Source organism: Nuphar pumila, chromosome 13 (assembly GCF_984573655.1).
Source record: "Nuphar pumila chromosome 13, dmNupPumi1.hap1.1, whole genome shotgun sequence".
Lineage (NCBI taxonomy): Eukaryota > Viridiplantae > Streptophyta > Magnoliopsida > Nymphaeales > Nymphaeaceae > Nuphar > Nuphar pumila.
The window spans coordinates 84,341,260-84,359,965 of record NC_143261.1 but is presented as its reverse complement, the minus strand read 5'-3'; the positions used below and the strand labels follow the sequence as shown (position 1 = coordinate 84,359,965).

The following is an 18,706-nucleotide window of genomic DNA, read 5'->3' as shown; positions in this document are numbered from 1 at the left end:
AGATAAAGTATATCACAACATTAAAAAGAAAAGGAAAAGGTAACGATCGTAACATTACATCAAACAAAAGATTAATTATGCAAAGATCCAGAGAAACAAGAAAACATGGGAAATCAAAAGGAAATTCAGGGGAAAATTATAGGAAGGGGAATGGATGTTAGATAATTAAAATTACAAGAAGAATGAAAATAAGAAGTAAGATATCATGACAGAAATCAAAATATAAACAAGAGATCAAAATCAGAAGGAAAATCGAGCTATAAACAGGGAATTGAAAATCCAAGAGGAATCCAGATGAAATACAAAATAATATGAATGGAGAAAATAAAATGATATATAAAGAAATGTTGGAACATGATCGTTCCATTTGTTGTAGCATTAGGTGGATCGACACTGCTATATGCAGGTCGATTCTGCCTGTCGTGCTTTTAAGGAAAACAATGTTTAAAACAGAGAAAATTCGGTAATACAAAATCTTTACTAAAACCAAAATAAAAAAAGAAGGAAGCTTAGGAAAGAAAAGAAAAGAAATGAATACGATGAAAAAAAAAAGAGGAAGCAGTAGGAAAGGGAAGGGGGTGATTCACTTACCGTGGTTTTGCTGGGATTCCGAAGGAGCGAGGAGAGCTCTCTTCAGTAGCTCAGAGGGGAAGAGATCAGATGGTGAACAACGGATCGCTCGATGGTAGATGGATCTTGCTTTTGCAGAAGAGGATTCAATCTTCAGCCAAGTGGTTGATGCTCCGTGATTGAAACTCCTTCCATTAATGAGGAAGACCAGCAGAGAAGAAGAAGGTGGATCAGAGGGAGAGAGAAGAATGCATATGGAGGGGTGAAACGCGATGGATGAAGTGTGAAAGGGGCACATGGAGAGGTGAGGACGGATCAAAAGAAACACGACGTGGATGGGTGAAGGCGATCAGAGAAGAGAGAAGCAATGCGATGGTGAAAACAGATGGAGATGAAGGAACCCATGGCTCTCTTTTTATAACGAAAATCCGTTAGAGATTTTTCAAATTGGATCCAAGGAGTTTTTTGAAAGTTTTCAGAATGTGGTTCCTTTTTAAGGATTTTCTAAAGAGATGGTTTTAATAAAAAGAAACTTTCAAAAAGGGCTTCTAAAACCCATTTTTTTGTATTTTTTTCATTTTCCATTTTTTGTTCTTTTCTTCGTATTTTCTATATTTTTTGTGTTTTTGAAATAAAATTTTATAAAACTATGGGATTTGTAAACTATTTTGTAAAAATTTGGAAATATTTACAAATGAAGGGTTTTTTGAGAATTCGAGGTTATTCTTTAGAAATTTCTTCAGAAAACGGGTTCAGATCCGGAGTTTTGAGAAAATATTTGAGTTTTGGACCTTGAATCAACAAATACAGAGCAGTGGATCCAAACGGATACGGGATGGACTGTCTGAGCCATTCAGAAACCATTTTTTGGTATTTTTGTAATTTCAATTTAAAAATTGGATAACGAGGTTCAGATTTGAATTTTGACACTGAATCCGGATTTGAAATTGAGTCAGATATAGAAAATGGATTTGGATTCTAGTGAATCTGAGGAATAATTGGAATTTTGATTAAAACTGACTCAATTATTCAAAAAATGAGGGTCATGGGTAAAAAGGGGAATTTTGTAATTTTTGAAAATTTTGTGGTGTTCACATCTGTCCAAGGTTGCTAATATACCAAAAACGAGGTTGGGGTCCAATTCGAACCTTCAAACCTCGATTAAGGTTCAGACCTCATGGGCTTCCTGAAGCCTCCCATAAAATGACAACTGAACTCTATATTCAGTGAGCAGTGAAAGCAGTAATGCATGAACAAAAGAAATCAAAACATGAGAGACTTTCGCATGCGATCAATCAGTGTGTGCATGGTTTAAAAGGATAGTTTAAACCCCCAACTATCATATATATAAGAACAATACTCAACCGTATTAATTCCAGTTTTGCTAAAATGACCAAGGTACCTATGCATGAATCCAAACCACCTTGATATTTTCCCACATAAAAGAAATAACCTCAGCCCTATCGTGATCATGCATATAACATAAATCCCTCTTTGTTTTGGTCACTCAAACAATCATTTCATGGTTCCTTCATCCCCTAGTATATTAACGATGCTCCAACAAAAAAAATTACCCTTTTGAAAATCTTAACAATACATGTTTTTAACATGGGTACATGACAACATAATATGACATTTCATTTCCACATTCATCTAGCTTTAACATGCCTACCATGATATCTTTGACATTTCATATGCTAACAAAAATGACAAAGATAAATCATAATGTTAGCTTTTTAATGTCACTAAGATCACATTAGCGGTTGAAAAGAAACATTCTCTGAAAGATATATTGTTTGGCAAATTTTGAAAGAAATTTACATGTTTGAAAAGAAGTTAGCATATATGTATAAGAAAGTCCGCATACTTTTTAAGAAATCCACATGGTAACATATGCAGACTTCCTCAAAATATATGAACTTCCTTATATACATGCAGATTTCCTTATACATATTTTGGGGGAAGTCTGTATGGTAAAATATGCAGTTTTCATGCAATATATATATATATATATATATATATATATATATATATATATATATATATATATATATATGGATTTTCTCCCAAATATTTCATTCACATATATATCACGTGCATGAAGGATGATCACTGTGCAAAAAAATTATGAAAAAACTGCAAAAAATAACATTTAGTGGCCCTTTCAAAGCACTACTTTTTGTCCTATCACCTCCGCCTGCTCTCCCCTCAACAACACAGTCGTCAATCATGGTTGCCCTCACCTCACCTCCGTCTGCTCTCCCCAACCTCAGCCTTTTGTCATATCAAGCACCACCATCACCACCACTTCGTTTGCTGCACATCCATTAATATTTCTCCCTTTCTTTTCCATAACACCGCTTCATCCTCCTCCTCTTCGTCTTACGCCACTACCACCATCCCCTTCGTCTCATTTTCTAACATTTATTTTATTTTATTTTTCTTATGCACAAACAAGTAATTTTTTTTCTAAATGAAAAATATGAGAATTTTTCTTCCTCCCAAACGTGCGAGAAAGGGTCAATTCGCTCTATCCTACTGTGTGAGAATGAGAGAGAGAGGACGAAGGTAGAGAAAGGCAGCCAATGGAATGACTTATAGAGATGTCTTGCCCTCAGCCCTAATGCAAAAAGTAAGTTTTTTGATATAAAAATTTTTCCATCCCGAATTTTCAATCGAAAAGTCAGATTTTTTAAAAATAAAAATTTCTTTCAAAATTTTTCTCACGTTTGAGATTGAGAGGGATAATTTTTCTTCCATAGTGTTCTCTCACTTCCAAACGTGCCCTCAGATGCGATAAAATACAAGTGATACCGGGTCGAATCAGACATCTGCCTCACCCAAATTAGTTTAAAAGTTTTTGCTGACTAGTACTAAATAAAGTTAGATAATTCATCTCCGATTCCTATTAGACCCTTTTACACGGAAAAATAGGTTGCCAAGATAAACACGTTCTACTATATCAACCCACATCCGGATCCGATAATTCAAGATCCTACAGATCCAATTATATCATACCTAGATCAGATCCAAAACCAGCACATTTACATCTCTAGAGTCTAGACTGTTTCATAAATCGCGCCCTTAATTCGGTCGGATAAAGACTTGCATGGCCGGATCCAACCCGAATCGAACTCTCATGAGTCATGAGCTTCAGTAATTTCCATAATCCAACGCGGAAATTGTTGTCAATTCACGTATTTACATTTCTCAGTATATAATTATTTATTTATCTCCTCCTGTCAGAGTTTCCCTCTAAATTTTCTCCCGTTCTCCGGCGGAGAGGAGCAGAGCAAAACTCCTCCGGCAACCCGATCGGAGCTCCAGATACTGACTCCCTTCGCTGATCCTGGATTAAATCTAGTGTTTCGAAATTCTGGGGTAATTTTTATCTATTTTTTGCGCTTTTTTTGTCTTTTTTCCGTCCATGAATTGACGAAGAAATCGAATTCCGTTCTTGTTTTTTCTTTCGTTCCTCTGGTTTGGTTTTGATTTTTTTCATTTGGTAGCTTCATTTTTTGGCATAATTATGATTTCTAACGCATGGGTTTGTTAATTTATCTATTTCTTGTGCTTTTTTGGGTTTTCAGTCTGTGGATTGGTGAAAAAATCGATTTTTTCCTTCTGTTTTGGTTTTGATTTTTTTCCCTTTTAGTAACTGGAGTTTATGGCGTGATTATTATTTGAGTTTATGTATTTTTTGCATTTTTTTTGTTTTTTTTCCAATCCGTGAATCGGTGAAGAATCGATTTTTTTTCTTCTATTTGTTCCTATTCTTTTGATTTTGATTTTTTTTTAACTTTTAGTAACGAACTTTTTCCGTAATTATGATTTTGCATGTATGGGTTCGTGTCCCTCTTGTTGGAATCACTAGGGTTCTGATGCAGAAGATGGCTATTTTTTGGATGTCGGGTTTGATTTGATTCAATTGAGATGATGATTCATTTTTCGTTTAGTTTTTCTGGTTTTGTTCTATTCTTTCCTTATTGTTGTGGCATTGGATATGGTGTTCAATTTTTTTGCGTGTTTGCCTCAGGAAGCTTTTCAGAGAGAAGGCATCAGTGGTTCCTTTTTATTTGGTGAGTTCTTTACGTTTTCTAGACGGTGGAATTTTGTGGTTGTGCCGATTCTAAATAATTTGGATGGAATCAGTTCTGAATTCGGGTTACTGGTAATCTGTAGGCTTTTGTTTTGTTTGATATTTTCTGGGTTTAAGTTGTTTTACGGATGGTGCTGAATCATTGGATCGATTTCTTTCATGAAGATTCCGAATTTTGTGTTCTAGCTTGGTTAAGATGTTTAAGGGAAGGAAATGAATGAGTAGGTTAGTTTAGTTGGTGAAACTGATGTTTTTTTTTTCAAAAAACAGAAGATTGCTTCGCTAACCTTAGAAAATGGTCCAGACGTTTTGATCGGTCTTTTATTTGAATTAGTTAAAATTAAAGTTATTTGATCTTATTCTGGTGAATGTCTTATTTGGATTTCTTTTTCTCTTCAATCAGTTCCTTAATATCACTACACACACATGTGGGTAGGTGGGTGTGGTGAACTGCTCGCTAGGGAACCTTTGGACACCTGGGAAATGCATTGCAAGGAAGTCGGCAGATAAAAAATATATATAACTTCATGTGTTAGGAGTTTGCTTGTGTGTTGACTGTTTTCTATTGGTTTCATTGATGCTGTTGGTAATCTTCTTTATATTGCAAATGATAATGATGAAATAAGTACTTGGGCATTTAAAAAGATGCCTTTTGTTGTGGGGGAAAAATTAGATCACTGAAGCATTAGTTACTTAGGATTGGGCATAGCTTTGAATGCCATTAGATGCACCATGTGCATCCTATCGGTGGGAAATGTGCATTAAAATGGTTTTTAGTGTTGGTTATGACTGCTGCTAAAGACCTTTTTTCTGGCATTTGGTGGTTTTTGGGTGTAGGCAGTTACACCCTACTCTTAATCAATTGTTAAAAGTGAAGATTGTATCTCTGTTTCTGTTGCCTTGTTGATCAATATAAAATTTCAGGTTTAAGTTGTTAATCAATTAGACATTTCTCATTTGATATTGACAGATTCGAGGAATGGTCATCTAATTTTTGGACTGGAACCCTCACTTCTTATATTTTTTCAATGAATGGAGATGCATATTTGTTTTGCATAAATGGAATGGTGGATTTATGAGTTCAAGTTTGAAAGACTTGTGATTGACTTGCGGCTTGCTTTGTTTTGATGTAATTGTTGATGTTACAACTTACAACATTTTTGGTGTTGCTCCATTCATTTCCAAGAAAAATAACTTGTCGTTTTCATTATTCTTTTTCTTTCTGCAGAAAAGGTGTCTTCATAGATGGCGGATGGTGAAAAGGATGGGATAGAGCCCTTGACCCGTGGAAATGACTGGGAAGTAGTATCTCTTACTGCATCAGCATATGATGCATCTCCAGGTCCTAAGACACATGAAGAAGATGAAGGTGGTAGGCAAGGAGAGTTGACAGATGGTCAACAAGAATGTGCACCCACGATGTTCATGTCGGATCATTTTGTATTCCCACCCAACGAACATGAGAATCTTCCCTTGGTGTCTGATGAAACCCTTATCATGGGAGGACTGAAAAATATTTCAGGGAATGTTGATCAAAAGTTGCAACAGGGATTACTCCACAGTTCTGAAATTTGCAATGAATCTGGGAGTGAAATTGTTGATCCCATGGAAATGCATGACTTGGACACAGAAGGGGAAACAGCTGGGAGAACTGATGAGAACTGGGATTTCAGTAAGATGCAGAGGCCTGTTAAATGTTTTGCAGTGTCAGGCACTTCACATGAAATTCCATTTTTTTATGAAAAGGATTAGGAGCTTTTGGTTCCTGGTAAAAGCTTACAAGAAGCCAATACTTTGGAAGGGCTTCAATGGATTGAACTAATTCAACAGTCAGGAATGACTGGAGAGCAGTGTATCCACAAATCCACTAAATTTGGATCTTTTTATGCAGAAGTTGATAGAAGCGGATCAACCATTTTCAACGATAGTGGCCTGATTGAAGCTGAGCTGCTTAAAGATGCAACAGAGCCAGAGGATTCTGCTTCAAGGGTGGATTATGCTTCAGATTCTGCAAACTCATCAAAGTTGATGAAAGAAATAAAAAGCAAAGGGTCTGGTCTTCCTTGTGAAGCATGGTGGAAGCGTCAGGCATTGTCTTTATATGCTCAGGCTAGGGAAGCAAATGCTTTCTGGTCTGTTTTTGTTGCTGCAGCTTTGATGGGACTTGTCATTCTAGGTCACCGTTGGCAGCAGGAAAAGTTCCACATTCAGCAGCTTAAGTGGAAATTGAGCATTAATGACAAGGTAATCTTATCTTGTTAGTTTCTCTCAGGATATTAGGTGCTATACGTATCTTTGTATGAAGGCAGACTCTTGTTTCATAATTCAGTATTCCTATTTCTACCTAGTCTTGTTTGTGTGATATTTCTTTCTCCATTACATTCTATTCCCTCTTCATATACTAGAATCCATGGTTATGATGCAAGGAACAAGTTGATTTGCAAACTTCTCTGATACTAATCATAATCACTTTTGTTGTAAATGAAACATAATTTCACTTTTGGCATTATTTTTTGTATATTTGCCTGAGATTATGATTTGAAATCAATGATCACTTTCTAGGGATATGATTATAACATTATTAAAGTTCTTTAGTTCTTAACAATGTGGACTGATGAAGCTATGATGGATTTTTTTCTATTGGCAGCATGTTTCACTGATTCAATCATTGAAATAACTATATATCATGCTTATCTATGTCTCATATAGACATTTTGCATTTGGAGATTGATGTTATGGCTTACCTGTACTAGCTTGTGTTAAATGTAAACATATATGTATATATGTTTACATATGCATTTATGTATATTCATAGTTCAGGGGTATTTGGTCTTTTCTCATGTACAGCAGAAATAAGTGTTTTTTTATTTTCATTTTTCTGTTTTTATTTTATTCTTTTTAATGTAATAATTCTCAGCCTTCATGGGCTTTTTGGAAATTAACAAAGAGTTGTTCGACCCTACCCAATGGCTAGATTTCTAGTATTTGGATAGGTCCCAACGGCTCTCTATAAGCTCCCTCTTGTATATAATGGGATCTACCTGTTAAAATGTGTCACACACACACACACACACACACACACATATATATATATATATATATACACACACACACACACACACACACACACAATAAAGTTACTATTATTGAGGAAGGGGAGATTAAGGTCCTTGAAGGTGAAGAAAGCGAGAGGGCTTTTGAAGAATATAATAAGAAGCATGAAGAATGGGAAATGAAAAACTACAAAATTCTTTCGTGGTTCTTTTCTTCCGTTGAAATAAAAATCAATGCCAATATTTTGAAGTTTAAGAAGGCATATCAAGTATGGGAATATCTTGAACGGATGCATACATCAAGAGATTTATCCCATAAATATTATCTTCAAAAGAAGGCTTTGACTCTCCAACAAGGAGAATTGACCGTAAGGGAATATTTTGCCGAGTTATCGGCTATATGGGATGAGTTTGCCCTCCTCGAACCAAAGTGGAGTGAAGAGGCAATTGAGCTAAGGCAAAAACAACTTCAAGAGGATCATTTCTTTAATTTTCTAAATGGGCTTAGATCCGAGTTTGAGCAATCTAGATCCTCTCTTTTATCTTCCTTCTCTTCTCCTCCTTTGGAAGATGTTTTAACTAAATTGAGTGGAGAGGAAACTAGATTGAGAATGAATAGAACCAATCAAAATGTGTTGGCCGTTCCTTCTAAGAATGAAGATGAAGGAGCTTATGCGGTGTCAAGACCGGGGAACAATGTAAAAACCTACAAACCTCCTCATTTCAAGAATCAATATCAAGGAGGAAATGGGCAATATGGTAAGCGAGACTATAGCAAGCTTCACTGTCATTTTTGTAAAGAACAGGACATATTAAGCCTATTTGCCCCAAATGGAAAAAATTGCTTGCAATGGATACCACCTCTCAACCGGAAGAACGGCCATCCTCATCAAATGGATCTCTTTCTCTCCAACAAATTGTTGAAGCCCTTCAACCATTGATTAAAGGATCTATCTCCGGAGCCGCTATGTCCTCTTCACCTCCAAGTAAAATTCTTTGGCTCTTAGATTCAGGAGTATCCTTTCATATGACTCCGAATGCACTTGATTTGTCCAATTATTCTAAAAATATTTTACCGTCCTTTGTATCTACTGCGGATGGGGCTTCTCTTGAAATTAAAGGAACCGATGATCTTGAAAGACAAGATTTTTTTATTCCTAAAGTTAGATTTATCCCAAAATTGAACTTGAATTTACTTTCTGTCTCTCAACTTTCGGATTATGGGTGTGATATCAAATTCTCATCACATAAATGTTGGATACAGGATCGCCAGTCCGGGAAGTTGATTGGGGAAGACTCTAGAAAGGGTAATCTCTACTTTATGAAATTTCTTCAAATTCTGAAAACATCTTTTTGTAACATTGCCCAATATAAAGATATAAATGTTTGGCATAAATGTCTTGGGCATCCAAATATTGACAAATTTTCTCATATTCAGTTTACTAAAACTCTATGTAAGGAGGACTTCAATTGTAATGATTGCATTTTGGGAAAAATGAGAAGCTTACCTTTTGGATCAAGATCAACTTTTTCAACTAAGCCTTTTGAAATTGCGCATTCAGATGTATGGGGACCTGCACCCGTTGTCTCTAAGGGAGGTTTTTCGTATTATGTTATTTATGTTGATGATTATTCAAGATATAGTTGGATATATTTTCTTCGACATAAACATGAAGTTTTCTCCACCTTTAAAAATTTTCATGCTATGATTCAAACTCAATTCAATGGAAAATTGCAAATCTTTAGAACTGATTCCGGAGGAGAGTATCTCTCAAATGATTTTATAAGATATATTGAGAAAAACAGGATTATACATCAAAGGTCTTGTCCCAAAACTCCTTAACAGAATGGTTTAGCCGAAAGGAAACACATGCATATCATTGAAACTACAAGAACTTTATTAATCTCTCAAAGAATTCCAAAAAGATTTTGGGCTGAAGCTGCTTTGGCCTCTGTCTATTTAATAAATCGTCTTCCATCCAAAACCTTAAGTCAAAAATCTCCCTTTGAAGTCTTATTCCAAAAAGAACCTGATTATAACAGATTACAAATTTTTGGTTGTAAATGTTTCGTTCTTACCGATAAAAATGATAAGTTATCCCCCAAAGCCATTCTTTGTGCTTTCCTTGGTTATTCAGAAACCCAAAAAGGATTTAGATGTTATGATTTTCAAAATGATAAGCTTTATGTGTCAAGAAATGTAACCTTTTTGGAGAATGTAAGTGGTTTTGAGAAAGACAAAACTTCTTCTGATGATGCTGATTATTCATTTTTATTTAAATTATTAGATAAGAACGATGATTTCAGTGACGATGAGACAAACTTTAAGAAAGAAATGCCTGTGTCTGTTGAACAAACAAATGATAGAATTCCTGTGTTTGTTCAAAGTGAACCAATTACTTATTCACACAAAGATTGGGATTCCTTTAGAAGTGCCATGGAAAGATATAGTGATCTTAGTGAGTCTACCCAATCTAGCAACTTACGAAGAACCGAGAGACCCAGAAGGAACCCATCTAGATTTATATCTTACGAATCATTTTCTCCAAAACATAAAGCTTGTCTTAGTGTCATACATTCATATGAAGAACCTACGAGCTCTAAAGAAGCTCAAGAGAAATTAGAATTGAGAGATGCTATGAAAATTAAGCTTAGTGCACTTAACCGAGCCAAAACTTGGGAATTTCAATGCCTTCCTGAGGGAAAGAAGGCAATTGGATGTATATGGGTATTCAAAGTTAAAACCAAGAGTGATGGGACTCTTGAAAGATACAAAGCTAGACTTGTTGCAAAATGGTACAATCAGGAGTATGATATTGATTACGATGAAACATTTGCTCCTGTGGCTAGAATGGTCACTGTAAGATGTTTAATTACTATTGCATCTATTAGAAAATGGAACATATATCAAATGGATGTTAAGAATGCATTTTTGAATGGAGACCTAAACGAAAAAGTCTACATGGAAGCTCCTCCTGGCATGAATGCTCCTAAGGGTAAAGTCCTCCGCCTTAGAAAAGCCTTATATGGCTTAAAGCAAGCTCCAAAAGCTTGGTGCGATCGATTCAACGAAATAATGATTCAAATAAGATTCATTTCTTGTTATACTGACACAACTCTTTTTAACAAAAGATCTGATGATGGAATTGTGATTTTGTTGTTATATGTTGATGACATGCTTATTGCAGGTAGTGATGTTAAAGGCATCAAAAATATCAAATCTACTTTGAAGGAAATGTTTGAAATGTCAGATATGGGATATCTGACATATTTTTGGGGTATTGAAGTTGCTTTTTCTCATAGAGGTTATTTTTTGTCTCAATCTAAGTTGGCCTGTGAGATTCTTGACAGGTCCGACATTTCAGATGAAAAAAATTTATGAGACTCCTGAAGTTGTGGGTTCTAAAATGAAGATTGATGATGGGGTTCCTCTGGATAACCCTACTCCTTATCGGAAACTTGTGGGGTCTCTTATGTACCTTAGTATTACAAGGCCCGACATATCTCACGCCATTCATACAGTAAGTCAGTTCCAGCATGCCCCCTCCTTGGTTCATATGAGTGTTGTCCTTCGTATTATCAGATACATAAAAGGCACAGTAAACAAGAGAGTATTTCTTTCCTCATCTTCTAATTTAGAATTGATTGCATATACTGACTCTGATTGGGGAGGTGACCCAAATAACCGTCACTCCACCACCGGGTTTTGTATCTTTTTAGGTGAATCCCTAATCTCATGGAGGTGCAAAAAACAACAAAAAGTGTCTCTTTCCTCCACCGAAGCAGAATATCGGGCCATGACTTCTACAACTATGGAAATCGTGTGGATTCATCAACTATTAAAAGACATGGGTGTGCAAATTCAGGGATCTACAGGATTGTGTTGTGACAATAAAAGTGCAATTTATATTGCTAAAAATCACATGTTTCATAAACGTACCAAGCATATTGAGATGGACTCTCATTATGTCAGAGAAGCCTACTTGCAAAAAGTCATAGAACTCCCCTACGTGACTTCAGAATACCAGTTAGCATACTTCTTCACAAAGGCGTTATGTTCCCCCAGATTTCATTTTCTTCTTGGCAAACTTTCGGTCATCGTGCCCTAAGTTTGAGGGGGGGTGTTAAAATGTGTCATATATATATATTGTAATCCCTAGGGGCATTTTGGTCATTTCAGCATTTCCCCCTTTTACGCATCTTCACAATTGTGAACATGCATGTAATTTTTTATTTTTCATTTATTTTTTTATTATTACTTTGACTAAGTCAAAGTGGGAGGGGGTAGACGTTGAACCCCCTCCAACGGCTAGAAGGGCTCCAACGGCTAGTAGGAGCCCCTCCCACTTGGTCTCCTTTTGTATTATAAATAGGGGGCTTTCCCCCCTTGAAGATGTATTCTTGTGAGAGCCTTTAGTGCTCATCCTCTCTTATTGAATTCAACTTATGCATTTGCGGGTGTCCCCTTTGTACCTTTTTGGTACTTTTGCTCAAGTGTCCTTGGTGTGTGTTTGAACACATATTCTTTTATGGTGTTGGTGCTTATAGTGCACATCTTCAAAGGTATTTTCACTCTACCCCCTCTCATTTTCTATCACTTCTCCAAGGGATTATTCTCCAATAATATTCATTATTTTTGTGTGTTCTCAGCCTTTAGTCGATTATTCCTATGTTTTCATGTATTAACCCATAAGAGTTCATATTCTCTATGTGTTCTCTTGCCCACAAGTGGCACACCAAAGCATATACTTCAGTTCTTGACATGGTATCAAAGCCTATAGACTCCTTAGTATTATTCAATTCTTTTTCAAGCATATTTTAAGGTAGCGTGAAGATTGGGCCTGCCTCGGGAAACATGCCTACCAACTTTCTTGAAGATTGATCTTCTTATGAATGTATAGAGACATTGGTGCTTCAAAAAGAGTTGAAAGTTTGCTCAAATATTTATTTCTATTCCTCTTTCTTCTTTATTGCTTTGTATTCCTTGGTTCTATGATCGAAAAAAAAGTGGTGATGGTAGTTCTAATAAAATTTGATGGAAAGAACTACAATTTATGTGCTACTGCCGTCAAAAGAATCTTTATTGGTAAAGGATTGTGGGAGTATATTGATGGTTCCTCAATAGAACCACAACTCAATCTCACAAAATCCATTTAAGAAAATGATAGAACCATTAAAGAGGAGGTTCTTAAAGGAGAAGAAAATGAAAAAACTCTTTTAGGCTATAAGAAAGCTTTGAAGGAATGAGAAATTGTCCATGCCAAGGTACTTTCCTTATTTATGGGAAGTATGAACGAAGATACATGTGAAACTATTTTGGAGTTTGAAAGAGCCAATGAAACATGACTCTTCATTAAACAAACATATACTCAATGCGACATTGCATTTCGCCGAGAGCTTCAAGATAAGATACACAATTGTAGATAAGTTGCAAGAGTATTAGAGAGTACTTTGGCTCTTTAAAGAAGTTGTGAGATCAAATGTCTAAGTTAGAGCCTGTTTGGGAAACTCCTAGTAATGCTCAAATTAAAAAGAAGTGAATAAACAATGAGCAATTATTTCAATTTATGAGAGGGTTGCAACCCGAGTTTGAACAAATGAGAAGCAACATCATACATAGAATACAAGATGAACTTCAAGAGGTTTTAGCTCAAGTATGCATGAAAGAGACTAGATTAAGGTTTCAAAATAAAGCAAAAGAAGCTAAGGACAATGTGTTGGCCGTTTCAAAATCAATTGCCAACACTCATGCATAGAAACCCCACACTTTTATAAGAACAATAACTATGAAAAGAATCATGTGTATGAAGGAAAAGGAGATAGAAGGAAAAAATGAGGTATTTTTTGCCATAATTGTAGGGAACTAGGACATATTAAACCATTTTGTCTGGAATTCAAGAACAAAGATGAAAAGAAAGTTGCTTCGGTTGACTAAGATTCTTCAAGTAAATCAATTTCGAACGTCTATTTCTCAACTCATGGAGGCATTGCAACCTCTACTTAAAGGACAATGTGTAACTGGTGCTGCTGTCTCCTCTTCTTCTCCTCGAAGTATGACTTCTTAGCTTTTAGACTCTGGTGCATCATTTCATATGACATGTGATAAATTTATACTTTCCAATTGTAGAAATTCTACTAGTAAAAGAAATGTTTGCACAACCTCTTTTGATATTAATGGAATTGAAAATTTTGAAAAATGTCATAGTTTTAGTATTCCTCAAATAAGATTTGTTCCAAAACTAAATTTAAATTTATTTTTTGTTTCTCAAATCATTGATCATGGATGTAGAGTCTCCTTCGCTTATAACCAATGCTTAATACAAGATATCCAGTTCGGGAGGCAGATTGGGAAAGGGCATAGAGAAGGAGACTTGTATTGTATGGATCAGTTGAAAATTCTTGTCAAGACTTGTTGCCTTAATGTTTAAAAAAAATGATAAAGTTTTGTGGCATCAAAGACTAGGACACCCTAGTATCTGTAAATTATCTAATATTCCTCATATGAGGATCTTTTGTAATGAACAAAGCTCTTGTATAGATTGTATTTTTGCAAAAATGAAATCAATTCTATATCAAGAGAGGTCTTTCTCTGCTACTAAACTGCTTGAATTAATTCATTATGACGTTTGGGGTTATGCCCCTGCCCCCTCCAAGTGGGGATGAACTTATGTTATTTTTGTGGATGATTACTCTCGCTATACTTGAATATATTTTTTCAAACATAAACATAAAGTATTTGAGAATTTTAAAATTTTTCATAGGTTAGTGACAAATCTTTTAAAGTCTAATATATCTATTTTTCGTTCTGACTCAGGGGGTGAATGCATGTCTAATGACTTTCAACAATATCTAAGAGAAAATAAAATACTTCTTCAAAGGTCATGTGCTAATATGCCACAACAAAATGGTTTGGCCGGAAAAAAGCATCGGCACATAATAGAGACCACTATAACTCTTCTCATATCTAAAAGTATTCCCAAATATTTTTGGTCTGAAGCAGCTCTCACCTCCGTATATCTTATAAATAGGCTACCTTCTTTAAAAATTCAAAATCTTTCACCATATGAAAAAATTTATAATATCTCTCCTGATTATCCTAGACTAAAGGTCTTTGGGTGTAGATGTTTTGTTCTCACCCATAAGAATGATAAATTATCTTTTAAAGCAATTCTATGTATATTCTTAGGATACGGAAAAAGCCAAAAAGAATTTAGGTGTTATGATACTAAAAATATCAAACTTTATATTTCTAAGAATGTCACATTTCTGGAACAAGAAAATGGTTTTGACACTGTCTCATCTAAAGATGAAAGTAAATAAAAGGTTTTAGAAATATCCCCCACTAAATGAAGACATTAATGAGATAACTTGTAATGAATCTCAAGCTACTTAGCCTCACGATCATCCAAATGTCATTCAATATAAAAAAAAAAGATAATGAACAACTAAGTGCTTTTGAAAAATATTCAACCATATAAGAACAAGAAAACACAAGAATTAGATACTCAAAAAGACCACATAGAGTTCTAGATAGATTTATGCCATATGAATCTTTCGAACCTCAACATAGAGCTTGTTTAGCAAAAATTTATTCATACTTTGTTTGAACCTTCCACATATAATCAAGCAAAGGACTATCCCGAGTGGCAAAATACAATGAGTGAAAAAATTAGAGCCTTAGAAAAATATCAAACTTGGGAATTATTTGATATACCAATCAACAAGAAATCAATAGGATGCAGGTGGGGTTTTAAAGTCAAAACTAAAAGTGATGGATCTCTAGAGAGACATAAAGATAGGTTAGTCACTAAAGGATATGCTTAAGAATATGATATTGATTATGATGAAACATTTGCTCCTGTAGCATGTATGACTATTGTTGGAATTCTAATAGCCATAGCCTCTGTTAGGAATTGACCAATTTATTATATGAATGTTAAAAATGCATTTTTAAATGGTGATTTAAAAGAAAAAGTATATATAGATCCGCTCTTTAGATATAATGTTCCTAAGGGAAAAGTTCTATGTCTTAGAAAAGCTTTGTATGACCTTAAACAAGCTCCAAGAGCTTGGTATGATCATCTTAGTTTTGTTATGCTTAAACTTTGATATAATTCCTGACACTGCTTTGTTTGTTAAGAATTTTGTTGCAGGTATTGTTATTTTGTTACTTTATGTTGGTGATATGATTATTACTGGAGTAGATAAACAGGAAGTAAATCAAGCTAAATTTATTCTTAAACAAAGTTTTGAAATGACTGACCTTGGTTTTTTCATATTTTTCTTAGGGATTGAGGTTGCATATTCTCCTGTAGGGTATCTGCTGTCTCAATCCAAATTTGCAACATAAATTATTGACAGGTCTGAAATTACTTATGACAAAAGAGTATACACTCCTGAAGTGATAAATGCAAAGACGAAAATTGATTATGGAGAAACTTTGAAAGATCATACTCTATATCGGCAGATGATTGGAGCATTGACATACTTGACTATTACCAGACCAGACATAACACATGCAGTTCACACGACCAGTCAATTTCAACACTCTCTTACCTTTGTGCATATGAGTGTTGTGATGCATATTATTCGATATTTAAAAAATTTTGCTTGTAAAAGATTATTTTTATCTTCGTCTCCTAATAGCTTATTTTGACTTTGATTTGGGGAGGAGACCCAAATGACAAACACTCAATTACTGGTTCTGTGTTTTTGTACGAGATTCTCTTGTGTCATGGAAATGCAAAAAGCAACATAAAGTATATCTATTCTCCACAGAAGCTGAATATCGAGCCATGACAACCACCATGACTGAAATTGTATGGTTGAGGCGTCTTCTCAAGGATATGGGAGTAATTGTGACAGAGCCATCAAGACTATGCTGTGATAACAAAAGTGCTATCTACATTGCTGAAAATCATACTTTTCATTAGCGCACTAAACATATTAAGATTGACTATCATTATGTTCGTGAAAAATTATTGAAGAAGACTATTTCACTTTCGTATGTGACTTCAGAATATCAGCTTGCAGTGCCTTCTCCAAGATTTCATTTCCTTTTGGACAAACTTTCGGTAATCACACTGTAAGTTTAAGAGAGAGTGTTAAATGTAAACATATATGTATATATATGTTTACATATGCATCTCTGTACATTTCTGTATATTCGTAGTTCAGGGGTATTTTGGTCTTTTTTATGTACAACAAAAATAAGTTTTTTTTTATTTTTATTTTTTTTATTTTTATTTTATTCTTTTTAATGTAATAATTCCCAGCCTTCATGGGCTTTTGGGGAATCAACAAAGAGTCGTTGGACCCTACCCAATAACTAGATATCTCAACGGCTCTGTATTAGCTCCCTCTTTTATATAATGGGTCTACCCCCTCTCATTTTGTATCACTTCTCTAAGGGATTATTCCCTAATAATATTCATTATTTTTATGTGTATTCTCAGTCCTTAGTGGCTTATTGTGTTTTCATGTATTGACCCATAAGAGGTCATATTCTCTAAGTGTTCTCTTGCCCATAAGTGGCACACCAAAGCATATACTTCAGTTCGTGACAACTTGATGACTAAGTATTATGATTATTTTTCTGTAATCTTTCTGGTCAAACTAGTGTTTTAATTTGCAAAATTCATTCATTATGATGTATGCGATTTTTAAAATCTCTTGGTAATTTTTTAAACTCATTTGCTCTTTTATGAGAAATGGTTGAAATATTTTCATGCATTTTACATTGTATATGCTTTAGTTGCATGAGTTATTTCATGATTAATTGTCTTGCATAATTTGCATAAGGTTATGTTTTACAAGCATATATTCAATAAACAAATATATATTCTTTTTTTCTTGTGTTACCTTTTGTTGACTCTTTGTATTGTCCTATAGTAGACTTATGCTTATGCATTTTTGTGCTTGTATTGTGCTTTCGTGTCTTTGTATTGTCCATGCTTGAACTTGTATATGCTTTTGCATTTTGTTATTGTAATTCTGCATATTTTATTACATGTTTTTCTAAGCATTTCATTAGTGAAAACTCTTATGTATATGCCTATAGTAACTATTGTGTGTATTTGACACTTGGTATAATCTTTTGAAAAATTAATGTTTCTTTAACACTCTTGTCTTTTATGTTTTCTGCTGTGTAAAACTGTCTTGTGATTTTAACTCTTTTGTGAGTTCTTTCTTTAATAATCATGCCCTTTTTGTGATAGATCTATATGTGCACAATTTTCATAAAATAACCTATCACATGGGTGCGGGTGCGGGTGCGGGGATTCAGCACTTCCAAAAAACCCGAGTGCGGGGGTGTGGCAGGGGCAAAAATGTAAATATATATATATATATATATATATATATATATATATATATATATATATATATATATATATATATATATATATATATATATATATATATATATATATATATATATATATATGGGGGGTCCAAGGTTCCCCCAGGCGCGGTCAGCGGGCGGGGGGTTATAGGGGGGCAACACCCACCCCCTCAAGATTTTTTTTAAAATTCCGCAGCCCATTTCATATGGCAATTTTTTTTAAAAAAAATCCAAAAAAAATAGACCGAAATGACCCTGGGTGCGGTCAATGCACCCAGGGTCGGGTTGACCGCACCCACGTCGAGTCGCGTCGACGCGGGTGCGGCACCCTGCTAGCCGAATCCCTGTGACATAGAAAATAACTTTATCATTGTGTGCTTATCTCTTAACATTATTCTATTATGGTCGAGTTTGTGAATGACTATCATGTTTGAAGTTAATGACTGTCCAAAATCAATTCTTACTTTAAATGATTTTGAAAATGTTAAATTGACTTATTAAATATTTTGTATATATTTTATGTTTGTGTGCTTAGCCATCCCTTCTCCATATATATATATATATAGTTATAGTTATAGTTATTTATTGTTAGATTGCTCTTGTTTTGCTCTCTTTAAAGGTTCTCCAAATATTGGCGTTATG

The 18,706-nt window shown here is 34.7% G+C and overlaps 1 protein-coding gene across 6 annotated transcripts in view; it reads left to right on the top strand.

Annotated features, from left to right (window-relative positions):
• The first annotated feature begins 3,817 nt into the window (after window positions 1–3,817).
• The window catches only part of LOC149818941 (ATG8-interacting protein 1-like), a 42,190-nt gene continuing 27,301 nt past the window's right edge, over window positions 3,818–18,706 (top strand). For 3 of the 6 annotated variants that reach the window (XM_089985953.1, XM_089985948.1, XM_089985952.1), the window contains exons 1-4: window positions 3,818–3,951; window positions 4,607–4,649; window positions 5,898–6,341; window positions 6,561–6,913. In XM_089985953.1, the coding sequence (XP_089842079.1) occupies window positions 5,915–6,341; window positions 6,561–6,913 (780 nt within the window). In that variant the 5' untranslated portion in view covers window positions 3,818–3,951; window positions 4,607–4,649; window positions 5,898–5,914. Of the gene's footprint in view, window positions 3,952–4,606; window positions 4,650–5,897; window positions 6,342–6,560; window positions 7,423–18,706 lie in introns of those variants that run through there. The other 3 variants (XM_089985949.1, XM_089985954.1, XM_089985950.1) reach the window with 3 other exon arrangements.